The 19,270-nt window shown below is 37.7% G+C and overlaps 1 protein-coding gene across 5 annotated transcripts in view; it reads right to left on the bottom strand.

Annotated features, from left to right (window-relative positions):
* The window catches only part of carm1l (coactivator-associated arginine methyltransferase 1, like), a 33,876-nt gene that overhangs the window by 9,414 nt on the left and 5,192 nt on the right, over window positions 1-19,270 (bottom strand). For 2 of the 5 annotated variants that reach the window (XM_073830098.1, XM_073830099.1), the window contains exons 2-7: window positions 18,719-18,844; window positions 16,520-16,626; window positions 16,305-16,409; window positions 14,020-14,130; window positions 7,505-7,682; window positions 6,227-6,317 (exon numbers count right to left, since the gene is read on the bottom strand). In XM_073830098.1, the coding sequence (XP_073686199.1) occupies window positions 6,227-6,317; window positions 7,505-7,682; window positions 14,020-14,130; window positions 16,305-16,409; window positions 16,520-16,626; window positions 18,719-18,844 (718 nt within the window). The remainder of the gene's footprint in view (window positions 1-6,226; window positions 6,318-7,504; window positions 7,683-14,019; window positions 14,131-16,304; window positions 16,410-16,519; window positions 16,627-18,718; window positions 18,845-19,270) is intronic. The other 3 variants (XM_073830100.1, XM_073830102.1, XM_073830101.1) reach the window with 2 other exon arrangements.

Here is a 19,270-nt window from a genome sequence, read left to right as displayed (position 1 = left end):
GAAAGCACCTTCTAGTTTGTAGTCGGGTGTCGTCAGTTCGGTGTGTTCGAGCTCAGTTTAATTGCCCAGACGCCCGCAGACGCAGCTGACTAGAGGCGACAAGTTAGTTCGGCGCTAGTTGGTTGGCGTCAGCTTGGTGTGTCCCGGCCTTAAAGGAACACTCCACTTTTTTTGGAAATAGGCTCATTCTCCAACTCCCCCCGAGTTAATAAGTTGAGTTTTACCGTTTTGAAATCCATTCAGCCGTTCTCCTGTTCTGGCGATATCACTTTTAGCATAGCTTAGCATAGATCATTGAATCCTATTAGACCAATAGCATCGCGTTCAAAAATGACCAACGAGTTTCCATATTTGTCCTATTTAAAACTTGACTCTTCTGTAGTTATATCGTGTACTAAGACCGGTGGAAATGCAAAGCTTCAATTTTCTAGGCTGATAAGATTAGGAACTACACTCCCATTCCGGCGTAATAGTCAAGGAAGTTTGCTGCCGTAATATGGCCGAAGCAGGAGCAGTAATACCACGCAGCACATGTGCAAATGCTAAACTAGCTGGGAACTCATTTCTGATAATACTCCGCCTGCTTCAGCCACTTCCTTCAGGCAATCTCGGGCCTCATATTTTGGTGCGGATTTGAGTAAGACTGCCATGAACTTCAATCTAAACCATAGTTTTCCAAACTTTCTTTTGTAGAACACAAAGATTTTTAACTCAAACCATTGCAGTCTGTCAGTCATATAATGGCAGTCAATGGGACCCACGGCTTTGAGAGTCAAAAAACACACACAGACAGAACCAAATTAAACCTTGCGGCTCGTGGCGATACACTGAGGTCTTAAAAATCATGAGTAAACTATTAATTAGTAAGTTTACTCATATGTTTTCTTTAAGTGAACTTTACATCATACTTTAAGTACAGGTATGTGCCAAAAAAATAGAATATTGAGGGAAAGTCCATTTATTTCAATAATTTGTTTCAAAAAGTGAAACTTGTATGTTGTATTAGTTCACTACACACAAAGTGAAATATATCAAGCCTTTATTTGTTTCAATTTTAATGACTATGGATTAAAGATAAAAAAAAAAAAACAAATCCAGTATTTCACAAAATTAGAATATCATGACAAAGTTCAACATTGTAGGCTCCCTGTGTCCCAATCTAGTCAGCTAATTAACACAAAACACAAAACCGCTCTTGCTTGACAATCCTCTCAAGGCTACGGTCATCCCTGACACTTGTGCACCTTTTCCGGCCACATTTTTCCCTTCCTCTTAACACTCTGTTAATATACATCGATACTGCGCTCTGTGAGCATCCAGCTTCTTTTTCAATTGCCTTTTGAGACTTTTCCTCCTTGTGGAGGGTGTCAATGATGGTCTTTTGCACAGCCGTCAAGTCAGCAGTGTTCCTCATGATTCTGAAGCCTACTAAGCCTCCTCAGCCTTTAAATTGTCTCAGTCTGGCTTAGTAGGCTTCAGAATCATGAGGAACACTGCTGACTTGACGGCTGTGCAAAAGACCATCATTGACACCCTCCACAAGGAGGAAAAGTCTCAAAAGGCAATTGAAAAAGAAGCTGGATGCTCACAGAGCGCAGTATCGATGTATATTAACAGAGTGTTAAGAGGAAGGGAAAAATGTGGCCGGAAAAGGTGCACAAGTGTCAGGGATGACCGTAGCCTTGAGAGGATTGTCAAGCAAGAGCGGTTCAGAAATCTGGGGGAGCTTCATAAGGAGTGGACTGAGGCTGGTGTCAGTGCATCAAGAACCACCACAAACAGACGTCTGCATGACAGCGGCTACAGCTGAACACAGCCACTCCTGAACCAAAAACAATGTCAGAAGCGTCTGTGCTGGGCTAAGGAGAAAAAGTACTGGTCTGTTGCCCAGTGGTCCCAAGTCCTGTTTGCAGATGAAAGCAAATTTTGCATTTCATTTGGAAACCAAGGTCCCAGAGTCTGGAAGAAGACCAGAGAGGCACAAAAGTCAAGCTGCTTAAAGTCCAGTGTGAAGTTTCCACTGTCAGTGATGGTTTGGGGAGCCATGTGATCTGCTGCTGTGGGTCCATTGTCTTTTATCAAGTCCACAGTCAACGCAGCTACCAGGAAATTTTAGAGCACTTCATGCTTCCTGCTGCCGACAAGCTTTTTGGAGATGATGATTTTATTTTCCAGCAGGATTTGGCACCTGCCCACAAAGCCAAAACTACCAGTACCTGGTTTAATAGCCATGACTGTACTTGATTGGCCGGCAAACTGGCCTAACTTAAACCCCATTGAAAATCTATGGGGTGTTGTCAAAAGGAAGATGAGGGAACAGAGACCCCGAAATGCAGACGAGCTGAAGGCCAATATCAAAGCAACTTGGGCTACCATAACACCTCAACTGTGTCAAAGGCTGATGGCCTCCATGCCACGCTGCCTTGATGCTGGAATTAGTGCAAAAGGAGGCCCAACAAAGTACTGAGGACATAATTCAGTACCTTAACACACTTTTCAGAAGGCTAACATGCGTTTAAGATCCTTTTTTCATTGGTCACATGAAATATTCTAATTTTGTGAAATACCGGATTTGTTTATTTTGTTTTTAATCCATAATCATCAAAATTGAAACACTTGAATGTGGGTAAGTTTCACAAAAAAAAAAACAAAAAACATTTTGAACAAAAAGCTTAAAGAAAAGGACAAATTATGTTAATCAAAATGTAAATAGAGTTAGTTGATCAACACCTCAAAGCTTGACAGTGATTATTACATCTTAAACATTATAATATTACATATTAAACATTTTATTCCATAATGTTACACAGTTTTACAAATCTATGGTTTTGATGCTGTTTTATGTCTGACGATTGTGTTAGATTACATGTGGAAGCATCTGTGTTTCGGTTTCTTCTTCACTTGTGTTTTTGAAATTCTGCACAGAGATTTGCAATAGCGCCCCTAGCTTATAACAATGAAAACAGATTCTCAGAGCACAAGTATAGCTCAAATATATTTAGACTTTTTCTAAGTATAAGTCAAGTATACTTAACTGTCATTTTAAGTATATTTCTGAGAAGTACGTAAAAAGTAAACTGAAAGTAAACTTTTCATATTTTTTTAGTTTGAAAGAAATATACTAATAGCAAACTTGAATAACATCTTTTTTTGTAAAGGTACATTATACATTGGCTATCAAGAGAGAATCTTTTTTCCTACATTATGGTGTAGTTGTGGTATAACCAACCAAAACCTCAATGTCATTCCACAAGCTCTTTACAGCTTAAGCCAAAATAAGATGGACATTTCATCACGTACCCATTAAAAACACAAGCCTTTTCTGTTCTAACATAAATATTGGCTGTTAAACTTGACATGACACCTGGTAACATTATCTGTGTTTGTAATAACAGCTACAGTGAGATGATTTCATTTATTGTTCACACAGGACACCATAAACTCTTCACTGTCAGTCGGGTTTAACACCACAGACAGAGAGGAGAGAGTTATGTGCCCTGAGTCAGGTTTGGACTGAAGCACAGCGTTTAACAGCACCGGGAAGCTGCTTGGCTTCAGTTCGGTCACGGCGCGGTGCAAGTACAGTGCAGGCATGTGGGCGGTGGGGCGATTACTGTCTTTCCATGCTAGCAAACCACAACCCCCTGTGGGCCAATGTAAAATAAACCATCAGGGATGAGGCTGTAAACATTCAGTGGGATGCACGTAGGGTTGAGAGGGTCTGTAGCAGCATGTTCATGTGTACTATTAAAGAAATGGAAAAACGTCCATTCCTGTAGACAATCATTTTGCAGAGCCAAAAAATGTCACGAATATTTCATGTTTTTGAAAGAAGTCTAGATAAAAAAGTTTGTCAAGACAAACTTTTAAGTTGGCTTGAGAAAGCCGGACCAGAAAGTTTGAAAAGTTTAAAGAAGTTTAAGCTTAGGAAGTTTAAGAAGTCTGAAAGTATAAAAGTTTAAAAGCAAGTTGCTTTTAAAGCATGTTGTTATCATGATTAGCAAGTTGCTAGCATGTTGTTATCATGATTAGCAAGTTGCTAGCATGTTGTTATCATGATTAGCAAGTTGCTAGCATGTTGTTATCATGATTAGCAAGTTGCTAGCATGTTGTTATCATGATTAGCAAGTTGCTAGCATGTTGTTATCATGATTAGTAAGTTGCTAGCATGTTGTTATCATGATTACCAAGTTGCTAGCATGTTGTTATCATGATTACCAAGTTGCTAGCATGTTGTTATCATGATTACCAAGTTGCTAGCATGTTGTTATCATGATAACCAAGTTTCTAACAGTTTGTTATCATGATTAACAAGTTGCTAGCATGTTGTTATCATGATTGGCAAGTTGCTAGCATGATTAGCAAGTTGCTAGCATGTTGTTATCATGATTAGCAAGTTGCTAGCATGTTGTTATCATGATTACCAAGTTGCTAGCATGTTGTTATCATGATTACCAAGTTTCTAACAGTTTGTTATCATGATTAACAAGTTGCTAGCATGTTGTTTTCACGATTAGCAAGTTGCTAGCATGTTGTTATCATGATTAGGAAGTTGCTAGCATGTTGTTATCATGATTAGCAAGTTGCTAGCATGTTGTTATCATGATTAGCAAGTTGCTAGCATGTTGTTATCATGATTAGAAAGTTGGTAGCATGTTTGTTAGCATGATTAGCATGTTTCTAGCATGACTAGCATTTTGTTAGCATGATTAGCATGTTTCTAGCATGACTAGTGTAACCCCTCACACCCGGGGGACCCGGGTCTCCGGCACGGAAGGCGGACGCACTAACAAGGAGGCTAAAGGCTGCAACCTCTAGCATCGGTCGCTAGTGCGTCTCTTGAGATCGGGGAGTGAGGTTTACCCGCACAGCTCCTACTAGCTGGCCTCCGTTACACTAGCATGTCACTAGCATTTTGTTAACATGATTAGCAAGTTATTAGCATGTTTCTATTATGATTAGAAAGTTACTAGTATGTTGTTAGCATGTTTCTAACATGATTAGCAAGTTTCTAACATGTTTCTAGCATGATTAGCAAGTTGCTAATCATGCTAGAAACATACTAATAACATGCTAGTCATGTTATTAACTTGCTAATCATGTTAACAACATGCTAATGACATGTTAGTAACATGCTAATGACATGCTAGTCATGCTAGTAACATGCTAATCATGCTAATGACATGCTAGTGACATGCTAGTCATGTTGTTACTTGCTAACCATGTTAGCAACATGCTAGTAACTTACTAATCATGCTAGAAACATTCTAATAACATGTTAATCGTGCTAATGACATGCTACTCATGCTAGTAACATGCTAATCATGCTAGAAACATACTAGTAACATGTTAATCATGCTAGTGACATGCTAGTCATGCTAGTAACATGCTAGTCATGTTAGTAACTTGTTAATCATGTTAGAAACATGATAGTAACTTGCTAATCACGCTAGTGACATGCTAGCAACATGCTAACGAAATGCTAGTCATGCTAGAAACATGCTAGCAACTTGCTAATCGTGTTAGAAACATGCTAGCAACATGTTAATCCTGATGGCAACATGTTAGCAAATTGCTAATCATGCTAGAAACATGCTAGCAAGTTACTAGCACGATTGTAGCATGATTAGCATACTGTTAGCATGATTTAGATAGATAGATAGATGGGCAGAATTTGGAGTTTGTTAAAGCTCTAGAAGGAGATACAGTCAGAATAATAATTTAGTCTCAGAATAATAAAAATATGAATAATGTTTAAATAGCAGATCAGTAAGTTGGTTTTCTCAAGCCTAATTAATACCAGTTTTCTGTGTGAATATACTGTAAAATGTAATTTATTCCTGTAATGCAAAGCTGAATTTTCAGCATCAGTGTTGTATAATGTTGTAGTGCTGTTTTCAGTGTGTAATAAGCATTTCCCTTGACTCTGATTCACAGATATCTGCAGATATGTTGCTTTGAGATGTCACACACAGAGATGGACTGAACCAATAAGTGAGGTAAGTGGCCCCATCTGATAAACGCTCCAATGCACATTTGTGTTTGCTCTCTGGAGAGTGTCAAAGGTTTCTATTTACGTGTTTTTGCAATGTTGAGCAATGTAGCCAATCACAAAAAAGCAGATGCCCTATTTCCTAAATGTCTAGATGTTCTTTCTATGAGTGAAAATGGCAGGTTGGACAATTGTTATCGTATAGACTGCAAAGAAAGCAGCAGTTGTTATTACCAGAAGTGTGAGCGGGCGTGATGCTCCATGTAGAGCTGCTCATCAGTGAAAGGAGCCAGATGAATGTCACTCTGGGTAGGGAACATCATGCCTGGATAGTGATAGAAAACAAGTACTTGATAACTAATAACGCATAGCATTTGGCCACAACATACTAATGAACAGGTCTGACTAATTTAGTCATTTCATGATATTCTAGAGGATTGTGTGCTTCTAATTTTACAGCAACAGTTTGGACAGGACCCTTTTCTATTCTAACATGACAATGCATTTGTGTATAAAGCAAGGTTCAAAAATGATTGTTGACTGGTCTGCAGAAAGCAAAGTCCTAATCTCATCTGAACACCTGACTTTAAATGCAGACCTTGAGCCAAAAACTCATCACCAAACACCAATGACTTGTACATACACAATATGGACAAAAGTATTGGGACACCCCCTTTTTTAGAACAGAGAAGGCACTTCCAAAACTGTGGCAACAAAGATGGAAACATGATTCATGTATTTATAAATTGTATTTCCATCTCTGTTGCAACTGTTTTGGAAGTGTCTAAAATGACTGTAGCCATATGTACAAGTCATTGGTGTTTGGTGATGAGTTTTTGGCTCACCCCAGAGGTGTTCAGATGAGATTAGGACTTGGTTTTACCAGACCAGTCAAGTTCTTCCACACTGACTGAATAAATCATTTCTATTTGAACCTTGCTTTATACACAAAGGCATTGTCATGTTAGAAATCCCTTAGAATATTATTATATCCTTAAACATTAGGTTTTGTACTCATGGAAATGACTACATTAGTCAAACCTGTTTATTAGAAGGGGCTGTCCCAATACTTTTGGCAATATAGTGTAAATGTGACCCTGGGCCACGAAACTAGTCATAAGAGTCAATTTTTTGAAATTGAGATTTATATATATAATCTGAAAGATGAATAAAAAAAAGCTTTCCATTGATGTATGAATGTATTTGTTATCACAGGACAAATATTTGGAAATCTGAAATCCGAGGGTGCAAAAAAATGCATATTATTAATCAAAAACCACGTTTTGTTATATTTACGGTAGGAAATTGACTAAATATCTTCATGGAACATCATCTTTACTTTATATCGTAATGATTTTTGGCATAAAAGAACCCATACAATGTATTTTTGGCTATTGCTACAAATATACCCCTGCTACTTACGACTGGTTTTGTGGTCCAGGGTCACATATGAATGAGCATGAATAGTGGCTTTTAAAAGGAAATGTGATGATTGTTGTTTTATGCACAGACCTTTGGGTTTTAACCAGTTTTTGGCGTGCAGATAGCTCTCTAACATCCTCTCGTTCAGGAGCATGTAGCCCAAGGGCTCGGAGACAATCACATCCACCTTCTCTGGACAGGAAACTTCCTCAATCTTTCCTGACAAAACCGTGATTTTGTTGGACAAGTTATTGCTTTTCACTAGAATCTGAAGAGATAAGAATGACAAACACAACTTAAGCTTAAGATTACAGGAAATACAAATAAAAACATCAAAACACACTATTTTAAAAAGTAGAACCGCAAGGTTACAGTTGAGGTCAAAAGTTTTCATCCTGCTTTCAGAATCTGCAAAATGTAAATTATTTTAGCAAAATAAGAAGGATCATACAAAATGCATGGTATTGTTTATTTAGTACTGACCTTAATAAGATAATTCACATAAAAGATGTTTACATATAGTCCACAAGAGAAAATAGTATAATAGAATTTATAAAAATGACCCTGTTCAAAAGTTTACATCCCTTTGATTCTTAAAACTGTGTTGTTCCCTGAATGATTTTTTTGTTGTTGTTTAGTGATAGTTGTTAGAGTCCATTATTTGTCCTGAACAGTTAAACCGTCTGCTGTTCTTCAGAAAAATCTTTCAGGTCCCACAAATTCCTTGGTTTTCCAGTATTTTTGTGTATTTGAACCATTTCCAACAATGACTGTATGATTTTGAGATCCATCTTTTCACACTGAGGACAACTGAGGGACTCATATGCAACTATTACAGAAGGTTCAAACACTCACTGATGCTCCAGAAGGAAAACCCAGACATTAAGAGCCAGGGGTGAAAACTTTTGAACAGAATTAATAATTAACATTTTGCAGATTCTGAAAGAGGGATGTAAACTTTTGACCTCAACTGTATATGTTAATGAGACTATTGCATTAGAATTGCTACTAACCGTTTAAAGTTACACTATAATCTTACATTGTTTGCACTGACCAAATCACAGGAATTGTGTCTGTACACATAGCCACAACTGACACTAATAGTGAACTCAAATATACTTTATGGTCATTTCTATTAAATTCTTGTCAATTTGGTTACAACTTAGTATGTTTAAAATATATTAACTTCAAACTTTAATGGAAAATTTCTTGCAAGCATTTAAAGTACAGGTCTGATTATCGCCCCTTGCAAAATAATACATTAAAAAAAGCATTTGTAATCTCTTTTCTAAACAAAGAAAATGATTTCAAGATTTACAGTTAAATTAAATGCATGTTATATTTGGAACTTCAATTGTATAATTCAGATGTGGCAGCAGAAACACAAACACATATGGTAGTAGTCTACAAAACACTACAAAAGTAACAAGAGCTTTCCACTAAATGAGAAAAAGAGAGCTATTAGCAGTGTTAAGAAAGCAGTCTTTATCCATGAAAACACGTGTCCTCGCCCACTACGCGAGTTTCCGGGCCAAATCTGTCTTCAAGTCATTTAGCAGCCAGAATGTCATGCATTCCAGACATGCAGGAAAGATCCTTCTGAAGGACCTCTTGAAGGTGTTGCCCTGTGAAAATGTTCCAGAAAAGTTGTCTCTGCCTGGGTATTTTTCCACAAAACCCATAGCCCTGAACTTCAAGCCAACTGGGTGTGACAGCACAGATAGTGATAAGTGATTTATCATCTTAGCACATCCAAAAGCTGGCCAAAAAATACATATGTCCTCATTGTGCACTGGAAGCTCTTTGTAATCAGACTCATTTGGAAATATGTGATTTGCCTTACAGGAATAGTTCAACCATGAAAATTTCCTGCAAATGTCCTCACCCTTAGGAGTTTCTTTCTTCTTTAGATTTGGAGAAATGTACAAACCGCCGATAAAAACATCACAATAATCCACACCACTCCATTCCAAGTTTAAACTGTTGATTCTTGCTAAAATACGTGTCCTCTATCCATAATATTGCCTTCTTTATTAAAAAAAATCGGTCTAATCTGAATCAGGAGAGAAATCTGCACAGATCAAGCACTGTTTACAAGCCAAAACAGTTCAAAATCAGTATGTCAGAACAGGGAGAGGACAACAGGAGATGGACTTTTTCTCTGGAGGAAGTGTTATGCATTATAGACTTTATATATTTTGGTAAAAATAACAGTTTATAGTTAAAACAAAACCTTAACAATAACTTTGTTTCTTACAAACAAGATGTTAACTGATGGACTGGAGTGGTGTGGATTACTTGTGATGTTTTTATCAGTTGTTTGGACTCTCATTCTAATGCACCCATTTTCTGCAGAGGATCCATGGGTGAGTACGTAATGCTGCAAATCTGATGAAGAAACAAACTCGTCTACATCTTGGATGACCTGAGGGTGAGGACATTTTCAGTAAATTTTGTGAAGGGCGCACTGGAGGCGCGGACTCCAGAGGGTGCTCTGGGGGCGTGGACACTAAAGAGCGCTCTGGAAGCGTGGACTCTGGGAGCACAGGAGTCTGGCTTTGGGATTTAGGCTTCATGGTGGGAGCGTCCCTCTTGGTCATGTCTGGGGGACCAGATTCGTTAGAGCATGGAGCAACACTCCTGGCCGTGATGAGGGAACTAGGTTTGTTTAAGCAGGGAACGGCTCTCCTGGCTATGACGAGGGAACTGGATTTGTTAGAGCAGGGAACGGCTGTCCTGGCCATGATGAAGGAACCGGATTTGTTAGAGCAGGGAATTGCTCTCCTGGCCGTGACAAGGGAACTTGATTCCTTAGAGCATGGAATGGCACTCCTGGCCGTGATGAGGGAACTGGATTTGTTAGAACAATAAACGGCACTCCTGGCCGTAACGAAGGAACAGGATGTTTTAGAGCATGTAACAGTACTCCTGGGCGTAACAAGGGAACTGGATTCGTTAGAGCAGGGAACGGCACTCCTGGCCGTAACGAAGGAACAGGATGTTTTAGAGCATGTAACAGTACTCCTGGGCGTAACAAGGGAACTGGATTCGTTAGAGCAGGGAACGGCTCTCCTGGCCGTAACGAAGGAACAGGATGTTTTAGAGCATGTAACAGTACTCCTGGGCGTAACAAGGGAACTGGATTCGTTAGAGCAGGGAACGGCTATCCTGGCCGTAACGAAGGAACAGGATGTTTTAGAGCATGTAACAGTACTCCTGGGCGTAACAAGGGAACTGGATTCGTTAGAGCAGGGAACGGCTCTCCTGGCCGTAACGAAGGAACAGGATGTTTTAGAGCATGTAACAGTACTCCTGGGCGTAACAAGGGAACTGGATTCGTTAGAGCAGGGAACGGCTCTCCTGGCCGTAACGAAGGAACAGGATGTTTTAGAGCATGGAACAGCACTCCTGGGCGTAACAAGGGAACTGGAGTCGTTAGAGCAGGGAACGGCTCCCCTGGCCGTAATGAAGGAACTGGATTTAGGCGTAACAGCCTTCCTGGTCGCGAAACCTGACGCAGTCCCCGCCTTGGTCGGATATTAGTACTTGACAGCCCTCTCTGCCGGAAGAATCTGGCGTAGTGGCCTTTCTGGCTGGAGTATCAGACTTGGTGGCCTTCTTGGCCGGAAAATCAAACGTCGCGGCCCCTTCGACCAGGGAATCAGACGTGGCGGCACTCTTGGTCGGGGGATCAGACGTGACGGCCATCTCGGCCCCAAACTCAGAATGGGGCGGACATCTCGGCCGGGAACTCAGGCTGCTCGGAGGCCAGCGTGCTTGTCAAAGGAGAGTCAGGCAGGCTTGCCATAGGGATTTGACTCGGTGACGGCCGGCGAACTACACTTTCTCACAGTCTGTGCTCTTGACCTTCTTGCGGCTCGTGAGCTGGACTTAGGAATGACTGGTGGCTCAGGACTGAGGACGAGGGAGGTGTACTGAATACCTGGTGGACCTTTGGGGTTGGAACCATTGACGAGGCATGTGGGAATTCTCGGAGTGAGGTGAGCTGGGGAGACACAGCGTGGAGGCTAAACAATGAGACTTAGAGGGTTGTTACTTCCCCTACTTTGAAATTATTCAGGAAAAATACAAAATGGACCAGCTCGATCAGGGAGAAAATCACCACTGAGGAGATCACAGTGAATGGTCTCGCCATTCAGTCTTCACAGAAAACACACCCAAAGGGACATCATTCCAGCTCACCTGGTTGGCGAGATCAAGGAAATACCCCACATAACTCCCCAACCCCTGACCGCCCTGCCGCAGGGTCCAGAGTGCGTCCTTCGCCATTCTATGGTCCATGGGCTCTATCCAAAATCCACCAATCAATGAACATCCAAGAAGCAAGTCTTTAGCAAAAGATAATACTTCTTAACTGGTGTGCAAAAGGATCTCAACAGGTGGAGGATCGTAGATGGCCAACACAGGTATCTAGGTGAAGAGTGAGCATGTAACCTTGAGACAAAGAAGGAATGAGGTGAGTGAGTATTTGTAGGGTGCAGGTAAGTGGATGCAGGTGTTCATAATTAAGAAGTCCAGTGATTGCGAGTGTGTTAATGAGGCTGTAATAGAGGCTGGTGGATTTGTGACAATTTTGACTTTATTCTCATAATTTATACTTTATTATCTAAATATTTTGTCTTTTTTTACTCAAAATATTGTAACTTTATTCATTTTTGCCAGTGCATTTTCTGTTTACAGATATTTCCTTTAATTAAAACTATATTTAAAAAAATAAAATGTAGGTATATGGTACATTGGGCCCTTTTTTGAGTGCACACATTTACTCACATATGATCAGATTTTCCAATAATTGTTTAATTCATTTAGAAATGGGAGTTCTTAATTTACTCAACGTACCACCCATATCGTTTTTTTACAATAATGTGTGTGGAAAAAGATGATGTAAAAAGGAACATGAAGGTATCATAAAAGCAGTCTGTGTGTTATCCAACTTATCGGAAAGCTTACAACAACTCTGTGAGCAACAGACCCAAATTTAAGCCAAACCCAAAACATTAACATTTGGAAAAACACTCTAATCCCCCGGTAAAACATAACTGTGGTTTATCACGCCTTAGTTCAGTTTCTCTAGCCACACCTAGGCCTGATTACTGCCACACCTGTTCGCAATCAAGAAATCACTTAAATAGGACCTGCCTGACAATGTGAAGTAGACCAAAAGATCCCCAAAATCATGTTGAGATCCAAAGAAATTCAGGAACAAATGGGAAAGAAAGTAATTGAGATCTATCAGTCTGGAAAAGGTTATAAAGCCATTTCTTAAGCTTTGGGACTCCAGTGAACCACAGTGAAAGTCATTATCCACAAATGGTGAAAACATGGAACAGTGGTGAACCTTCACAGGAGTCGCCGGCCAACCAAAATTACCCCAAGAGTGCAGCGACGACTCATCCAAGAGCTCACAAAAGACCCCACAACAACATCTAAAGAACTGCAGGCCTCTCTTGCCTCAGTTAAGGTCAGTGTTCATGACTCCACCATAAGAAAGAGACTGGGCAAAAATGGCCTACATGGCAGAGTTTCAAGATGAAAACCGCTGCTGAGCAAAAAGAACATAAAGGCTCGTTTCAGTTTTGCCAGAAAACATCTTGATGATCCCCAAGACTTTTGGGAAAATACTCAATACTCAATGTGGACTGACGAGACAAAAGTTTAACTTTATGGAAAGTGTGTGTCCCATTTTACTGGCGTAAAAGTAACACAGCATTTTAGAAGAAGAACATCATACCAACAGTAAAATATGGTGGTGGTAGTGTGATGGTCTGGGGCTGTTTTACTGCTTCTGGACCTGGAAGACTTGCTGTGATAAATGGTGCCATGAATTCTGCTGTCTACCAAAAAATCCTGAAGGACAATGTCCGGCCATCTGTTGGTGACCTCAAGCTGAAGAGAACTTGGGTTCTACAGCAGGACAATGACCTAAAACACACCAGCAAATCCACCTCTGAATAGCTGAAGAAAAACAAAATGAAGACTTTGGAGTGGCCTAGTCAAAGTCCTGACCTGAATCCTATTGAGATGCTGTGACATGACCTTAAAAAGGCGGTTCATGCTCGAAAACCCTCCAATGTGGCTGAATTACAACAATTCTGCCAAGATGAGTGGGCTAAAATTCCTGCACATCACTGTAACAGACTCATTGCAAGTTATCGCAAACGCTTGATTGCAGTTGTTGCTGCTAAGGGTGGCCCAACCAGTTATTAAGTTTAGGGGGCAAACACTTTTTCACACAGGGCCACGTGGTTTTGGATTTTGTTTTCCCTTCATAATAAAAAACTTCATTCAAAAACTGCATGTTGTGTTTACTTGTGCTATCTTTTATTATTATTTAAATTTGTTTGATGATCTGAAACATTAAAGTGTGACAAACATGCAAAAAAATAAAAAAATCAGGAAGGGTCCAACACTTTTTCACACCACTGTATGTGTCACACAGACTATTTTTTATAATACTTCTAATCCATTGAAATTGCTTGGAAAACAGCAGTGTGAACCTTCTGCATCTTTTGTGTTCCAGCAAGTAACTGGGTTTGAAATGACACAAGGGTGAGTAAATGAATCATGAACAGGATTGTGTTTACTTCTGCATATTTGGCCACTGAACTGGCCTCCACCGCGTACACTTTCTTAGCCCCGGCCTGGACAGCAAAGAAGGACAATATTCCTGTTCCACAGCCCACATCAAGAACCACCTACAAACACATGAATGCATACCATGAGAATAAAGCCTTTAATTGAGGTACTACAGAAAACTAAGAAAATGAACATTAAACACAGTCCAACTATTTCACTAAGACTCCTTATTAACAATATTAAAGGTGCACTCAGTAACTTTCTACATTTATTTTTTGGACAAATCTTTTAGTGCATTTTGCATGTGAAATTTACTGCTGTTGATAAGGAGAACTGTGTGAAAAGTTTTAAAAAAGTAACCTACACTCTTAAAAATAAAGGTGCTTCACAATGCCATAGAAGAACTTTTTTGTTTAAATGGTTCCATAAAGAAACTTTAACATCTGAAGAACCTTTCTGTTTCACAAAAGGTTCTTTGTGGCGAAAGAAGGTTCTTCAGATCATAAAAAGGTAAGAAAGAAATGGTTCTTTAAAGAACCTTTGACTGAATGGGTCTTTGTGGAACCAAAAATGGTTCTTCTATGGCATCGCTGTGAAGAATCTTTTAAAGCACCTTTATTTTTAAGATTGTAAGTATTGCGAAATGTGGCCTGGACAATTATTAGTGCCGATATTAAGCATTTTTCAGTCATTATCGGAATTGATCAATATCAGTCATTTTCTACGATGGTGTTTTAGTGCCATGTTAAAAAATGAAAAAATCTATTATGAGATTAAAGTCATAATGTTTCGAGAATAAAGTCGAAATTACGAGAATAAAGTTGAAATATTATAAAAAAAATATTCTCTAAATATTTTGTCTTTATTATCATAATTTCGACTTTATTCTTGAAATATTTAATCTTTATTCTTGTAATATTTCGACTTTATTCTCGTAATATTTCGATTTTATTCTCAAAATATTTAGTCTTTATTATCATAATTTCGACTTTATTCTCGAAATATTTAGTCTTTATTCTCGTAATATTTCATCTTTATTCCCAGAATATTTTAACTTCATTCTCAAAATATTTTGCTTTTATTCTCGCAATATTTCAAATTTATTCTCAAAATATTTTGTCTTTATTCTCATAATATTTTGACTTTATCGTCAAAATATTTTGACTTTATTCTTTTAATTTTGACTATTTTTTAAATATTTAGACTTTATTCTTGAAATATTTAGTTTTTATTCTTGTAATATTTCAACTTTATTCTTTTGACTTTATTCTCATAATTTCTACTTTATTTTTTAAAATATTAAGTCAACTTTATTCTCAAAATATTTTGTCTTTATTCTCGTAACATTTCAACTTTATTTTTGAAATATTTTGACTTTATTTTAGAAATATTTAAGCTTTATTCTAGAAATATTTCAACTTTATTCTCGTAATTTCAACTTTATTCTCGAAATATTTAGTCTTTATTCTCTAATATATCAACTTTTTCTCAAAATATTTAATTTTTATTCTTGTAATATATAAACTTTAACCTCAAAATATTTTGACTGTTTTCTTGACATTTTTCGTCTTTATTTTCATAATATTTTGACTTTCTATTATTGAAACATTATGTCTTTATGCTCGTAAAATTTGGACTTTATTCTCTTAATTTGGATTTTATTCTCTTAATTTTGACTTTATTCTTTGAAATATTTAGACTTTATTCTCATAATATTTTAACTGTATTCTCTTACTTTTGACTTTATTCTTGAAATATTTTGTCTTTATTCTCATAATTTTGACTTTATTATTGAAATACTTGGTCTTTACTCTCGTAATTTTCGGCTTTATAAAAAAAAAACTATTTGCCGAAAAAATAATTTAAAAGCATTTAAAGAAAGTTTTTGTCAAAGCCCTTGTTGTTCTTAATTTGGCATTAATTTTCATTTTTACACCAGACATATCAAAATATCCGTTACCGTTCTACTTGATTTGTAATAATCGGTATCGGTATATGCCTTGAAAAAACACATATCGGTTGACCCCAAGTCCTTGTAAAATGTAATAATAAAATAAAAATATATATATTTTAATTATATTATAAATGTAATTTTATAATTATATTTTAAATGTTGTTATAATGTAATAAATTACAGGTTTAAGGTCTAAGATCAGACCGATATTGACCAATAAAAACATAAACAATCATGAGTACACCTTTAAAAACTAGCAGTATAAAGTTTGCTGTATTTGATGTAATATGATCAGGTAAATCAGAATAAAGTAGCTGGGTGAAGAACATATACACATACTTTATCTTTGAAGTCAACCTCATTGAGCAAAATGGCTTTTTGGTAGGTCGCAGTCCTGAGATAATCCTGAAGCATGTTCTGCTGCTGGGACAGACAGCCATAGAACTGAGAGAAAACTACAAATGTCTCACATTTCTAACAGGTAAATATCATATAGTATCACACAGGAATTAAATTGAAGTTGCAGGATTTCATGAGGTAATTCTCAGCTTTACCTGGAAGTACTGCAGTGCAGATGAATCGTCTGTCCTCTGCTGAAACACAGACTGATCTCTCCTGAGCTCGTGCCATGAGCACAGCATTCTGTGGAAGACCTGAAACTCTGCACAATTCACTCATCTTCACAATCATATAAAGACAACAATACAATACAAAACACTAATGGACTTAAGTTAGCTTGAAAAAGCTTGAAAAAGCCAACTTACTGAAATGCTATTTAAACTAATCAAGGTTAATTTTAATTCATAAATATACTATTGTTCACTGTTAGTTCATGTTGGATCAGAACATATGAGTTTTAATTTTACTTGAGAAACTTACAGTTATTATTATTCTTCTGAGACAAAAATTTCTAACTGCTCCTCCTCCTAGAGCGTTAACTCTACAAACTCCAAACTCAGGCCAGATCTTCAGACTGATCTCACTGGGTGTACTGTATCTTTTCTAACTGATCCGACCTACGGTTTTCCTAAAAATGATGATTAAACCTGGGAAAAATCCCATAGACTTGCATTGACAGAATGTTCAAATGAGCCAACACTATTCAAACTCCAACTGACAAAACTCCCACAATCCCTTGAGACTCAATCAAGCTTACCTTCTATGAAATATATTTCTAATCCATTTAATCTCATTCAAACTCATCTAATGTTTCTAATAATCTATCTATCTATCTATCTATCTATCTATCTATCTATCTATCTATCTATCTATCAACATGCTAATCACACTAGAAACATGTTAATCATGCTAGTAACTTGCTAATCATGCTAGTAATGCTAACCTCATTCAATCATGCTAGCTACACATTAGTAACATCATGCTAGAAACATGCAAACAACATGCTTATCAGGCTAGAACCATGCTTACAACATGCTAATCATGTTAAAAACATGCTAGTGCCTTGCTAATCATGCTAGAAACATGTAAGCAACATGTTGATGATGCTAACAACGTGCTAGCAACACGCTACTGACGTGTTAATCATGTTACAAACATGCTAATCATGCTAGAAACCGGCTAGCTACAAGCTAGTAACATGCTAAATAAGTTAAAAACATGCTATCTATCCATTTATCCATCCATCAGACAGACCGTATTGCCTTCAAAACATTTAGGCTTTCAACTTTAAAACTACTTCAAACTTCAATCTTTTTCGGACTAAACCCATAACATTTTTACAATTTCGAAAACACTTTAAAACTTTTTAAAAACTTTTACAAATTTACACAATTTCTGATCAAGTGTTTTCAAGCCAACTTAAAGTTTGTCTTGACACATTTTTTTTTCAGTTTAGCTTGAAATGTTAAAAATGCATACATATATGTAGAAACTAACATTAACCTAGATGAAATCTGCCCTCCAAAGGCAAAGTGCAGTAACTACGCCAACACTGAAACTGAGAAAAATGCCTTTACATTTTTTTACGCCAGCCAGTCAAACATGTTGACGCTCTCATTTCTCTGAAACGGGACAAAATTGAACCAGGAGACTTTGCCACAAGACAAAACCATTGTCACAAAGTCCATTTTAAGCCTTAATTCAATTTTGACCAAATGTGTAGTTACTGTGCTTTGCCTTTGGAGGGCAGTATTGTAGTTTACTGTTATTGTCAGAATCAGTGAATTCATCAGTATAAATAATATTACAGTATTTAGAAGCACTGCCAAATGTAAATAGATTGAAACTAGGTGAAATACATTCTAAATGTTAGATAGCAGGTATTATATTAAATAACATTGACATTTTAGAGCTTTTCGGTCTTTTCCTCTATATAAAGAGTGTGATGTTGAGCGTGTCTCCACAGGGTTTGCCATTTGTGATTTGTCCATCATGTTTGATTCAGTTACCAGTGGATGTATCCAGAATGTCCCTGAGCCGTTAAATACAGATGTACAACAGATGTGCTGGAAAAACCTAATGCTTCTCAGAGGAAAAAGACCAAAAAATTCCATACTTTGATCTTGGATTAGTAACACTATCAAAATATTAACCAAATTATACTGCAATAAAGAATTAATCATCCTACAAGACTTGATGACTGTTTGAAGTCACTTTTGGCTTCTGCTAAAAGGCATTATAGTCTCATTAGATTTCTGTGCATTTCTGAAGATCAATCAGGCAAAAATCTGACTTAAATATGCCGATTTGAGGTAGAGAGTGAAGAAACATCTGGATAAGTGGAGATAACTAACCTGACTGAGTGCTGAAGCGCATGATGATACTGAAACAGCTCAGTGTGATGAGGAACGAGCGGGTGGCCACCCGACAACAATCTGTGTCCCTCGTGATGGAGAACTTAAAAACACAAACACCGGCATCTGAAAGCAAAAAGAAAAACAAAAGAATTAGGTCACCCCCTAAGTTACAATACTGTCACCTTTTACTCACTCTCATGTCATTCCTATATGATTTTCATAGAATACAAATGGAGAAATGTCAAAAAATGTTCACACAGCTCTTTAAGATCAAATCCAAGAGAATAGTGATATTGTCAAAAGCCAAACAGTACATTAAAGCAGTTCTTTAAACTTATGTACTTTGTTCCAAGTCTTCTGAGGGCGTACAAGAGCTTGGTGGGAGGATACAAAATTTCATCGCTGTTCACTACAAATTAGAGCTGAAATTAAAGAAATATAGCAAATATGCATATTGCCACAGCTTGCAAACTGCTTTTGCCTAAATAACTTTTGCAGCTTAAGGGTGCTGTTTTTTCATGCACCTGTCAAGTTTGAGATTTTGGGCTT

Source organism: Garra rufa, chromosome 23 (assembly GCF_049309525.1).
Source record: "Garra rufa chromosome 23, GarRuf1.0, whole genome shotgun sequence".
Taxonomy (NCBI): domain Eukaryota; kingdom Metazoa; phylum Chordata; class Actinopteri; order Cypriniformes; family Cyprinidae; genus Garra; species Garra rufa.
Note: the sequence above shows the minus strand (reverse complement) of the source record. Positions and strands in the feature narration are given on the sequence as shown.